Source organism: Anguilla anguilla, chromosome 5 (assembly GCF_013347855.1).
Source record: "Anguilla anguilla isolate fAngAng1 chromosome 5, fAngAng1.pri, whole genome shotgun sequence".
NCBI classification, from domain to species: domain Eukaryota; kingdom Metazoa; phylum Chordata; class Actinopteri; order Anguilliformes; family Anguillidae; genus Anguilla; species Anguilla anguilla.
The window spans coordinates 58,599,911-58,611,800 of record NC_049205.1 but is presented as its reverse complement, the minus strand read 5'-3'; the positions used below and the strand labels follow the sequence as shown (position 1 = coordinate 58,611,800).

The following is an 11,890-nucleotide window of genomic DNA, read 5'->3' as shown; positions in this document are numbered from 1 at the left end:
ATCTTCAAAATCGTGCATATCAAAAGTTGTGCATTACTTGATAGGAGCTAGGCCATTTTGTGATGAGGGGGCCAGCCTGCTAAATTTGCTGTTAAATTGCAAATAACAGGAAATGCTAGCGCTCACGCTACACAGAAAACGATTGAATTAGCCTACAATAGCCTTGCCCAGGCATTTTCTGCATCTACAGCTCATGACAGGAAATTATACACAGCGAGTTCACCTCACGTTTTCGGCTTTCAGCAGCCTGAATGTTGGTTGTCCTGGACCTCGTGTGTCAGTTTGTTCTCCTTAGCATACTACACTTTAGAACTTTATTGGGACTGTGTACAAATAAAGTTCTAAATGGCTTGGACTAATGGGTCCATATTCAATTTGTAAATCATTAAATCGCACAATTAAATACCACCTCCAAGTAGAGTGAGCAGTGTGATGGAAAGTGTGTCGTGAGGATAGAGTGCCAAGTAAAAGTAGTGTGGTAGTGCAGTAGTGTGCCACAATGAGGAGTAGAGTGCACTGGCAGTGAAGAGGAGTGAGCAAGTAGTGTAGTATGGAGGAGTTATGTGAATGTGGTAGTGAGTAGAGTAGGGTAGTGAGTAGTGAGAGTAGAGTGTGGTAGTGAGTAGAGTGAGAGTGGAGTGGTACTGAGTACAAGTGAGAGTAGAGTGTGGTAGTGAGTCGAGTGCAGTAGTGAGTAGAGTGTGGTAGTGAGTAGAGTGAGAGTAGTGTGGTAGTGAGTAGAGTGAGAGTAGAGTGTGGTAGTGAGTAGAGTGAGAGTAGAGTGTGGTAGTGAGTCGAGTGCAGTAGTGAGTAGAGTGTGGTAGTGAGTAGAGTGAGAGTAGAGTGTGGTAGTGAGTAGAGTGCAGTAGTGAGTAGAGTGAGAGTAGTGTGGTAGTGAGTAGAGTGAGAGTAGTGTGCAGTAGTGAGTAGAGTCAGAGTAGACTGTGGTAGAGCACGAGACTGTAGAGACAGTGTTGGTGTGATACCCTCCTGATAAGACGAGCAGATGGACAGTGGAGAGAAGGGAGAGAGTCAGTTAAAGTTCTAACACATGGTCCATGTTTTATTGATTACAGATAGAGGTCTTTACACAGCAGGTCCATAGCTCTGATACAAGCAGCAGGAAGGAGGAAGGGAGAGAGAGAAAGGAGGAGAGATCGAAGGATGAAAGATGGGAGGAGGTGAAGGGGTGGAGCGACAGAAAAAGAGGGAAATGTCAGCTGATGCAAGACAGCAGTGAGGACATGATAAACACCAGGGCCAGAGAGAACATGTGACCAAGAGAAGGAATGAGACAGAGAGGGGAAAGGAGGATGAGGAAGTACCCAATGAAGGGAGGATTCTGGGGAGAGGGAGGAGAGGGATGTGTAAAAAGCTCAGTGGAAAGAAGAGAATAAAGGGAGTGAAGAAGTAGAGAGAGGGAGGCAGAAACTGTTCCTGCAGTGTTTAAGCTCAGGGTACAAAATTCAATCCAGGGGAAGAGATCGCCCCCCCCTCTCCCCCCTTCTCTGTGCCCGCGGTCACAGGTGATAGGCCCAGACATAAGTCCCCAAACTCAGGCCCAGAGCGACTGCGACAACCATCAGCAGACAGACAGCAGGGGGCTCAGATGGGGGCAGACGACCAGCCTGTTCGAACACGATTTTACTAACATCAGTGCAATACGAGAGGTACAGTGGCCATTGTAGCCAGGGAGGCGGGGTTTCAACTGTCCATTATCACTGAGGATGAATGTAAACCATCAGAGCTGATCCAAGCCAAGGCATAATTATGTGGATCAGAACAGAGCACAGCTGGACCTTTCCACCACACGTTCAGTGTGGCGACTGTGTGTGTGTGTGTGTGTGTGTGTGTGTGTGTGTGTGCGCGTGAGGAGTGTGTGCCCACATTGACTATATGTATACAACAAATACACACACGCACGCGCATACAAATTAGGCACTAACTCTTTAACACCTAAATGAAAAGCACTTTTTAAAAAATCAATTATTTAAAAAAAATTATAATAATAAATCAGAAAAGTAACGACCACATTACATCCTTCATGCCTAACGGTACGGTCCTAACGGTATGGTCAACACTTAAAAACTGGGCTGGCTTCGAGGGGACCAGCCATGTCATTTTCCTGTCAATTGAGCTGGTCCCATTTCCAGAGACCGTGTGTGTGTGTGTGTGTATGTGTATGCGTGTGCATGTGTGTGATTCTGTGTGCGTATGTATATATGTGTGCGCGTAGTATGTGCGTGTGGTTTTATGTATGCGTGTGTGTATGTGTGTGCGTGCATTCATGTGTGTGTCTGTGTGTGTGTATGTATGTATGTGCGCGTGTGTGTGTGTGTCTCTGTGTGTGTATGTATGTATGTATGTGCACGTGTGTGTCTCTGTGTGTGTGTATATATGTATGTGAGCGTGTGCATCAGGGCTCGGCGCGGTGCCCTGGCGCTGAGGGGCATGCTTCGGCCTCCACTTCCGCCCCTCACAGCACCAGCTTCCTGTCGGGGTGCTCGGCCCGGCCGGCCCGCTGGTGCCGCACCTCCAGGTGCTTGCTCTGGACCCGGTCGAAGTGCTGCAGCAGCTCCTTGTAGTTCACGTGGGACGGGGTCGTACGGCAAGACTCGGGGGGCTTCGAATCGGGCCTAGGAGAGAACAGACAGACACCAGCGTGCTTTCAGCGAGGGGTGCGCGTCACCTGACCGCGCTGCATTCGCCTGGACCAATCAGAATCAGTCACATTTATAGCCCAAGTAAATCTGTACACACAAGAAACGTATAGCTCACATAGATCACATTAAACAAAACAGGACAGCGACTGCTGTTCATAAGCGGAAACCTTCCTCAATACACGGGAGGGCAGTTTCTTAGAAGCAGATGATCCGGGTTTCCGGGTGACCAGTGGAAGATCCTGACGAGCAGGAGTTCAGAACAAATCACAGCGAGCAAGTGCAGAAACACGAGTTCAACGTCCTCTGAAGACTTCCTCAGTCAGGACTGCAAAGGACAAACAGGAGCTCAGTGATCGCTGTTATGTAATCACGTCTAATGAAGCGTCTCATTTAGTCACAACGCTGGGGTAAATGGTAAATGGACTGCATTTATATAGCGCTTTTATCTATATATTTATATATCCAAAGCGCTTTGCCTCTCTTTCACACACAATCGGCAAAAGGCTGCCACGCAAGGCGCCAATCAGCTCGTTGGGAGCAATTAGGGGTTAGGTGTCTTGCTCAGGGACACTTCGACACGCCCAGGGCGGGGGATCGAACTGGCAACCCTCCGACTGCCACACAAACTCCTCTCACCTCCTGAGCTATGTCGCCCGTTCTGCAGCAGATGCACCCTTTTTTTTACCGTGCGATGGCTCTACTAGGTTTTCCTCTCGCAAACATCAAAAGCAAATAAAACTACATCCACTTGAACATGACGGACCTCTCAAGTAGGCTTAAAAATGTCAAATGCAGTCATCAGGGTGTTAAGCTATCAGCTAAATGAATCACAGCACAAAGAGGTCTCGGGCTGCCATTTTGTATATAAATGAATCTGGGGATGATTCTAAATGGACAGCTCCTGTTCAGTCCACATTTTGAAGTGTGCTCTGACACAGCAGGCATTCAGAACAGTGTTTACCAGAGGCAGGACTGCACTCTTCCGCATGACGGCTATAGTTCAAAGAGCTGTATAGGGGTCAGAGTCAATTGGCCGTGCTGTGTGTGTGCGTGCGTGCACATGTGCGCGTATGTGCTTGCGTGAATATATGAGTGTGTACATGAGTGTGTGGTGTGTGCCTGTGTGTGAGTGAACATTTGTGTGTGTGTGTGTGTGTATGAGGATGAGTGTGTGTGTCTGTGAGGGTGTGTGTGTGTGTGTGTGTGTGTGCTTGTCTGTATGAGTATGAGTGTGTGTGAATGAATATTTGTAAGTGTGTGTGTATGAGGATGAGTGTGTGTGTGCGTGTGTATGTGTGTGTGTGTGTGTGTGCGCGTATGTGTGTGTGTGTATAAGTGCGCGTGTGTGCGCGTGTGTGTGTGTGTGTGTATGTGTATGTGTATGTATGTGTATGTGTGTGTGTGTGTGTGTGTGAGCGTGTGTGTGTATATGTGTGTGTGTGTGTGTGTGTGTGTGTGTGTGTGTGTATGTGTGTGTGCGCGCGTGTATGTGTATGTATGTGTGTGTGTGTCTGTGTGTGTGTGTGTGTGTGTGTGTGTGTGTGTGAGTATGTGTGTGTGTGTGAGAGCGTTCTCTGGGTCACGCCGCGTCCTGGCTCTCTCTGGCCGTTGACCTTGAGTAATGGCGGCGTTAGTAATGGCTGCTGTCTGAAGCGCAGGAAGCCTTTGGAGGGCCGATCGATTATCAGCGGAAAGGCCTTTTCATTTAGACACAGCCGTATCGGCCATATCGACCGGTCCCGGTCATCACGACCGACAGAGGGACAGCGGTTAGAAAAGCCGCGCGGTCAGTCTACCGAGCGCGAAGCAGAGCGCAAACGGATCAAATCCCCGAGCCGTCTCTCGCTATCCCGCTTGGTCACCTGACAGCACACGGCTCTTAACCTCTGAGCCAATCGGTGAGCCCGGGGGGGGGAGGGAGGGGGCGTGGCCTGAGAACCACGTGAGTTCCCGCATGAGGTAAACATTACAGCAGGAAAAAAAAATGGCACAGGCAGCACCGCCGTCAGCCGTCGCCATTCAAAAATGGAATCATGGGAACCGACCGTGACCCGGTCCATAAATCAGACCAGTCCAGGCCAGGCTTCGTTTGAAGAGCCTTTATACACGGGACGCTGAATGACGCGGGGCGGGGGGGGGGGGGTCCCGCGTGATCACACTCGTGTTCTACATTTCACGCTTAAATCAGCCCTCCAGTCAAGCTTTGAAAAAAAAAAAAAAAAACAAGCAAGAAAACAAAAACAAAGATGAGTAGCACACCGCTCTCACCGTTACGTTCGAACCCAAAGCCTGCAGAGGAGCACGCTTGCAGACCCTGCCAGAGCCTGTCCCAGTAACACGAGCACCCCTAATTATGCGCTCTACACCGCTGTATGACCCCCACCACCACAAAAGAGAAATCCTGTGACCCCCAAAAGCATTCAATTATTCGCTACACAAATCCCAAATCACTTCCTCTTGCTCTCGTGTAGGTTTACAGATCTGGCTGCATAACCTGGTTTTTTTCAGGCTCCAGGGACGCTGCAGTGTTTTCTGCGCAGTCAGAAACATCATCATGCAGAGTTGCAAAGAAACACCGTCACTGTAGGCTTCCCCAGACACCAGTACTGTAAGCCCTGTTCAGTCAGGGCCTACTTTGGTTATAGGACATTTTTTAAAGTGAGTGTGTGTTTGTGTGTGTGCGCGTGTGTGTGTGTGTGTGTGTGTGCGTGAATGTGTGTGCGTGAGTGTGTGTGTGTGTGAGCATGTTTATGCGCATGTGTGTAAGCATGTGTGTGTGTGTGTGTGTGTGTGGGTGAGCGTTCATGCGTGTGTGTAGGACAAGAGCATTCCTCCGACACGCACAGCTGATATGGGGGAAAAGTAATAATAATAAAGAAGGATGTGGAGTATTTCCGGAAAGCGTTCCGAACTCGCGGAGCTGGAACAAGCGGCAGGCGAGCGTGCCCAGTCCCCCCCCCCCCCCTCCCCGGGTAAGTCCCCCCCCCTCCTCGCTGTGTGACAGACACACTGTGAGCCATGGCTGTTCTACCAACACTTCACACTTTATGAATCCTGAGTAGGAAAATCAGCAGCTATTGTGAATTTTCTGTTGGCAGCAGACTGAGCAGATTAACCAGATTAATGCCACCTCCTGTCACGCCCCCCCCCCAACCCCACTCCGCCTTTTCCCCCCTAAGGTTTTACAAAACAAAACAAAACAAAAAGCTAAGTACTTTGAGTCTGAAAGACCCATATTAAATATCACTCCTCTGTCAACACAGGAACGGACGATTCAATCTGCACATATTTTGGGCCCTGAACACAGTAAATTCAGCTGCTCCGTCTCTCCCGAGCCGCTCTGTTCATCCGTCATTTTTATGACCGGCAGGTGCCTCCACTGGCATCACGTGTGGACCTTACAGGTTCTCTGCGCATTCGCTTGTGTATAGTATGACCTGCAAGTTCCTCCACACGAATCTACTGTAAACGTGTACCTTCCTGTGGGTCTCTATTTGGTCTTACATGATGTACATCCAGTGGGTACCTCTCCATCAGTTCTACACATCCTTATCTACTGCTCATTCATATAAGCTACAGGCTAGTCCTGTCCCCTTGAATGCGTGCACATCCTATACTCACATCCAGCCACTGCCTGCACATCCTATCCTCACATCCAGCCACTGCCTGCACATCCAGCCACTTCCTGCACATCCTATCCTCACATCCAGCCACTGCCTGCACATCCTATACTCACATCCAGCCACTGCCCGTCTGCACATCCTACACTCACATCCAGCCACTGCCTGCACATCCTATGCTCACATCCATCACTGCCTGTACATCCTATTCTCACATCCAGCCACTGCCTGCACATCCTACACTCACATCCAGCCACTGCCTGCACATCCTATACTCACATCCAGCCACTGCCTGCACATCCTATACTCACATCCAGCCGCTGCCCGTCTGCACATCCTATACTCACATCCAGCCACTGCCTGTACATCCTATACTCACATCCAGCCACTGCCTGCACATCCTATACTCACATCCAGCCACTGCCTGCACATCCTATACTCACATCCAGCCACTGCCTGCACATCCTATACTCACATCCAGCCACTTCCTGCACATCCTATACTCACATCCAGCCGCTGCCTGTACATCCTATACTCACATCCAGCCATTGTCTGCACATCCTATACTCACATCCAGCCGCTGGCCGTCTGCACATCTCTAAGTCTCCGTCCCTCCGCTGGGCCTGTGTACAACCTGCGATACGGGGATGATTTATGTGCACCTGACCCAGGGGTGAGGGGAGGCCCCTGTTGCCCGGGCGACCCCCTGGGAAGCCCTGCATTCCTGGCCCCGTGTGTGGGGACCCAATCAGCAGGCAGATGTGCCGCAGCACTGACCAGGTCACAGCGCAGAGAGAGCTGATAAACGCATGGCGTGGGCACTGAGAGAGAACGCGCTTTACATGGAGAATAACACAGATCCTCCCTGTGACCCACACAGCGCAGTGTGTGTGTGTGTGAGAGAGTATGAGTGCATGTATGTGTGTAAGAGAGAGAGAGCGTGTGTGTGTATGAGAGTATGAGTGTATGTATGTGAGGAGAGTGCACGTGTAAGCGTGTGTTGTGTAGAATTAAGTGTGTGTGTGTGTGTAAGAGAGAAAGAGAGAGTGTGTGTGGGTGTGTGAGAAAGAGAGAGAAGGGGAAAGAGAGAGAGAGAGAAAAAAAGATTCAGCAGCGGTCTGTCTGGGAGAAAAAGCTCTCCCTGTCTCTCTCCACCCTGAGGGACAGCGCGGCATCTATTCCAAACACACACACGCCCCACACACACACACTCGCAGGGATAAACAGCTGGGCCTAATGCAGTCCATCTACACACACGCATCCTCCAGCCCTCCCGTACCAAGACGGGACCCTTATCACAGCACAGGGGTTTCACTGCTGAGGGGAAACGACATCAACACGAAGGTAAGAAGCCTTCGCAGGACGCTACCGGATCTAAGGACGGGGCGGCAGTACCCTGTTAACGAGTGCGGCCACTGTTCCAAGTCAGAGTGCTGCAGCCACGACCTGCGCATCACCCTAAGAGCTACTTGACGGTGGCAAAAACAGCTACGAGGGAGACGCTTTGCTTTTAAACCAGAGGGAGCACCATCGTTAAGACTGAGCCATCTTCCTACCAACAAACGTTCTGGCTTGGGAGAGGGGAAACGAGGGAAGGAGCAGGGGCTGGGTGTACTGTCTATTTGAGAGACCATCCCCCCCCCCCCCCACACCCCCCCACACACACACACGGAAAAGGAGGGGTGCGCGGCATGACGGATTGCAACCTTTCACCCTCGTGTTATTCCCCCACCCTGCCCGCTCGACCTTCGACCCTGACAGTGGGCAGCACGGAATTCTCGTTAAGTTTATCTTGTAACGAGGAAAAAAACAGGAAGTGCAGGGTCCGTGTCACGGGGGGCCCGGCGGACTGAGCATCAGCTGTCCCATAAATCCCCTGTTACTGGTCATCTGCCCGACTCCAGGGACAGGACTCTGTGCTGTAAGGGGCCCTTTCTGGAGTTATGCAACAGGAAGAACATAACTAACAACGGCCATGGAGCCTGCAGACGTGTGCAGCTCAAGATGAAGTATCGGAGTCCTCATGGAAGAACAGGCATGTGCTCTCTCAGTAGGGCACTGCACCTTCGGCTAGCAGGAGCACTGGTGATTGTCAGTGCATTCTGGGTAATTATCATCTACACCACGTTATAATTATTTGGGCATTGAGAATACTTTGCACTGTGGATAATGTTGGCCAGTGCATTTTAGGTCATAAAAAGCTGATTTTGGGCAGTGCATTGCAGGCAATGATGAGTTCAGAGTTCAGCAAAGCATTATGGGATCCCAGAGTGTCCTCATGAGCTCAGGAATTGGCAGTGCACCGTGGGTACAGTTGCAATGTGGGTAATGAGGAGTTAAGAGTTGAGCAGTGCATTGTGGGTACTCACAGCGTCCTCATAAGCTCAGGGCTGGGCAGTGCATTGCGGGTAATGATGATTTAAGAGTTGAGCAGTGCATTGTGGGTACTCACAGCGTCCTCATAAGTTCGGGGTTGGGTACACAGCGCAGCCGGTGGGACAGCAGCTGGAAGGCCTGGCTCTGGGGCAGCAGCATGAGGAGGCCATACAGAGCCTTTATCAGGTAGGGGTTATTCTCCACATCCAGCAGCTGCAAGCGCAGGTCTGTACAGAGGGAGAGAGAGAGGGAACGAGGGAGAGGGGGAGAGAGAGAGAGAGAGAGAGAGAGAGAGAGAGAGAGGGAGAGAGAGAGGGAGAGAAGGATCAGGTACGGGTTATTTTCCACATCCAGAACCTGAACAGCTGTTGAGGTAATTTCATTTTGTGGAATTCTGGGATATCGGGATATCAAACTGCATTCTGAGGTATCCAAGCAGCATGAGTGTGCATGCATGGAAGTGACAGTCCGTAATCCGATCGGGCCAATCTCAATGGAAACTGGGTGGATGTTCTGCCACCGTTACTGAGGATAAGCGAGTGAGAAGGAACTGAATGCAGTTCTGCCAACTCCCGGTTGCCCCGCCCCCTATACCCCTGACAGGAAGTGACATCACAGAGGAATGGAAGCGGGCAGAGGCTGATTCTCGTCTGTCACAGGGCCTGAGCAGGGGGAGTCGCATGAAAGGCAAACACAAAAAGGACACAGACGCTGGCTCCCCGGGGGGGGGGTAAGACAGCCCAACACCTGCGCCTCTCAGACACGCTTCACCCCGCCCGCAGAGGTGTCACCTTCACCAGGCTGGGACAGGAGAGGAGAGAGGAGCGCCTCCACCCCTCCGCTCACACTCCATCCCTCACTCTCCCCCTCTCCTTCTCCTCTCCGTTTTCACTTTCTCCGTGTGATTCATCGCCTTTCATTCTTCATTTAATTCCTCTGTTTTTGTGACACACCGCCGCCCGCCCACCCCTTCTTCTCTCTCCCTGCGTTTGGATTGGTCTCTCGTTCCCATTCCAGCCCGCCCCTCTCTCTCTCTCTCTCCCTGCGTTTGGATTGGTCTCTCTCTCCCCCGTTCCCCCGCACCCCTTTCTCTCTCTCTCCCCCTGTGTCTGGGCTGGTCTCTCGCCCTCCCTCAGGACTCGTTGGCTTTCGCAGGTTGTTTGTCTGAGGGGGGAGAATAGCGCTGATGCAGCACCGCCGTCTTTCCCTCCAAAACTAGAGCTCTGAGAACAGAGAGGCGCAGATGGGCCTTCTGCCCCCCCATGAAGAATTTAACAACCGCACACAGCTCTCTCTCTCCACCCTGCCCTTCCCCTCTCAGACGCTCGGGACAGGCGGACAGGGTGGTGGATGGTGTGCAGAGCAGACACCCTCTCCCTCGCTCCCTCTCTCTGTCTGTCTCACTCCTCCGTCTCCATCCCCCCTTTCTGAGGCTGAATGTAGGTCTCTGCTCGCCTACAGCCATCAGCAATCAGCTCTGCCCCAGTTACCAACACTGCACTGATAACAGAGACCAAAAACACACACACACACTATCACACACACACACACACACACACACTCACACACACACACACACACACACACACCACACACACACACACACACACCAAAAACACACACACACCACACACACACACACACCACACACACATGCACACACACGCACACGCACACACACACACACACACACCACACACACACACACACCAAAACACACACACACACACACCACAAACACATACACACACACACAAACACACCAAAAACACACACACACCAAAAACACACACACACACCACAAACACACACACCAAAAACACACACACACACCACAAACACACACGCACCACAAACACACGCTCACGTGCAAACACATACAAACACACACACCACAAACACACACACCACAAACACACACACACATACACGCACACCACAAACACACACACACACACACACACACCACACACACACATCACAAACACACACACACCAAAAACACGCACACACACCCACATACACACACACAGACACACACACACACAGCTGCGTGTGACCCTTGCGCGTGTGGACGGCGTGTGTGTGTGTAACATTACAGGTATCCTGGGAGACACGGTGCAGTTAAGGCTGGGGCTCAGGCTGAGCTGTGTGCTACATTGTGTTTCTCCATTAGTCTGACTGACAGTGCTAACGTCGCTAACGTCCTGCCCTGTCCAGTAGCTGACTCTGTCGGGCGCACACAGGTCTACCGAAGAGCGGCTGCCAGGTGGATGGGAGATGGGACGGGGGGGGGGGGGAGATGGGAGGGGGGGGCGGGGGGGGGGGGAGTAGAGGAGGTTTTTTGGGGGTGGAAGAGGCGGATAACTCACATGTGAAGATGGGGCTCTCGATGAGCTGCACCAGCTTGTCCACCTCCATCAGGAAATCCACCGTCACCTCCAGGTCACCGCTGAAGGACCGTCGTCAAGGAAACGTAAACGGTCATGTGACTTCAACACGCCCCCCCTCTCCCTCACACTATGATAGAAGAGTTGCTCCCCCCCCCCCACCCCACCCCCCACCAGCCCATCCTCTGGTACCACTCCTAAAAAAACAACTACACCCCATTCCAGCACCCACCCATGTCCCTGCTAAAAATAAGAAAAGATAAAACTGACGAATCAGACACAGAGCCAGCGGAGGGAGAGCTACCTGTGCTGAGCCACGCCTTTCCTGAGGTCACAGTTCCAGGAAAAGGCTCCACAGCTTTGAGTTTGAAAGGAAACATTTTCAAGCCTCTGCCAAAGGGCTTTCACAAGACCAGGAAAAGAAAAACACACAAAAAAAAAAAGAAAAAAAACACAGAGAGCAGTCGTTTCCTGACAGGACAGAACATTCCTGGCACTAGTGATTCAGCGGAATCTGGTCTGGGTCAGCCTCCAGGGCCCCCGACAAGAGATTTTTCTGCTGCCGTTTCTGCAGAGAGCGCCCCCTGCAGGGTGTCAGTGGTGGCCCCCGCGCGCACGCAACCCCGAGGGCCTGAGCAGGGTCACATGGCATGATGCAAACATCCCCTGACCCTGTTTAAAAACACATCATCCGTTTGCACAGCGGCGTATTCGCTGACGCAGGTCTGGTTAAGTACCGTCGCTCGAGGGTACGAATGGCAGTGCCCTACTCGATAACCGAACCTGCTGCCACTGGTTTACCAGCCCAGTACACAAACCTTCATACTGCACACCACACTGC

The 11,890-nt window shown here is 51.7% G+C and overlaps 1 protein-coding gene across 1 annotated transcript in view; it reads right to left on the bottom strand.

The window, feature by feature from the left end:
- Nucleotides 1-2,402: 2,402 nt before the first annotated feature.
- Nucleotides 2,403-11,890, bottom strand: part of vac14 (vac14 homolog (S. cerevisiae)) — a 61,263-nt gene continuing 51,775 nt past the window's right edge. The window contains exons 17-19 of the mRNA XM_035419229.1: nucleotides 11,032-11,111; nucleotides 8,736-8,886; nucleotides 2,403-2,636 (exon numbers count right to left, since the gene is read on the bottom strand). Of these exons, the coding sequence (XP_035275120.1) occupies nucleotides 2,477-2,636; nucleotides 8,736-8,886; nucleotides 11,032-11,111 (391 nt within the window). The 3' untranslated portion in view covers nucleotides 2,403-2,476. The remainder of the gene's footprint in view (nucleotides 2,637-8,735; nucleotides 8,887-11,031; nucleotides 11,112-11,890) is intronic.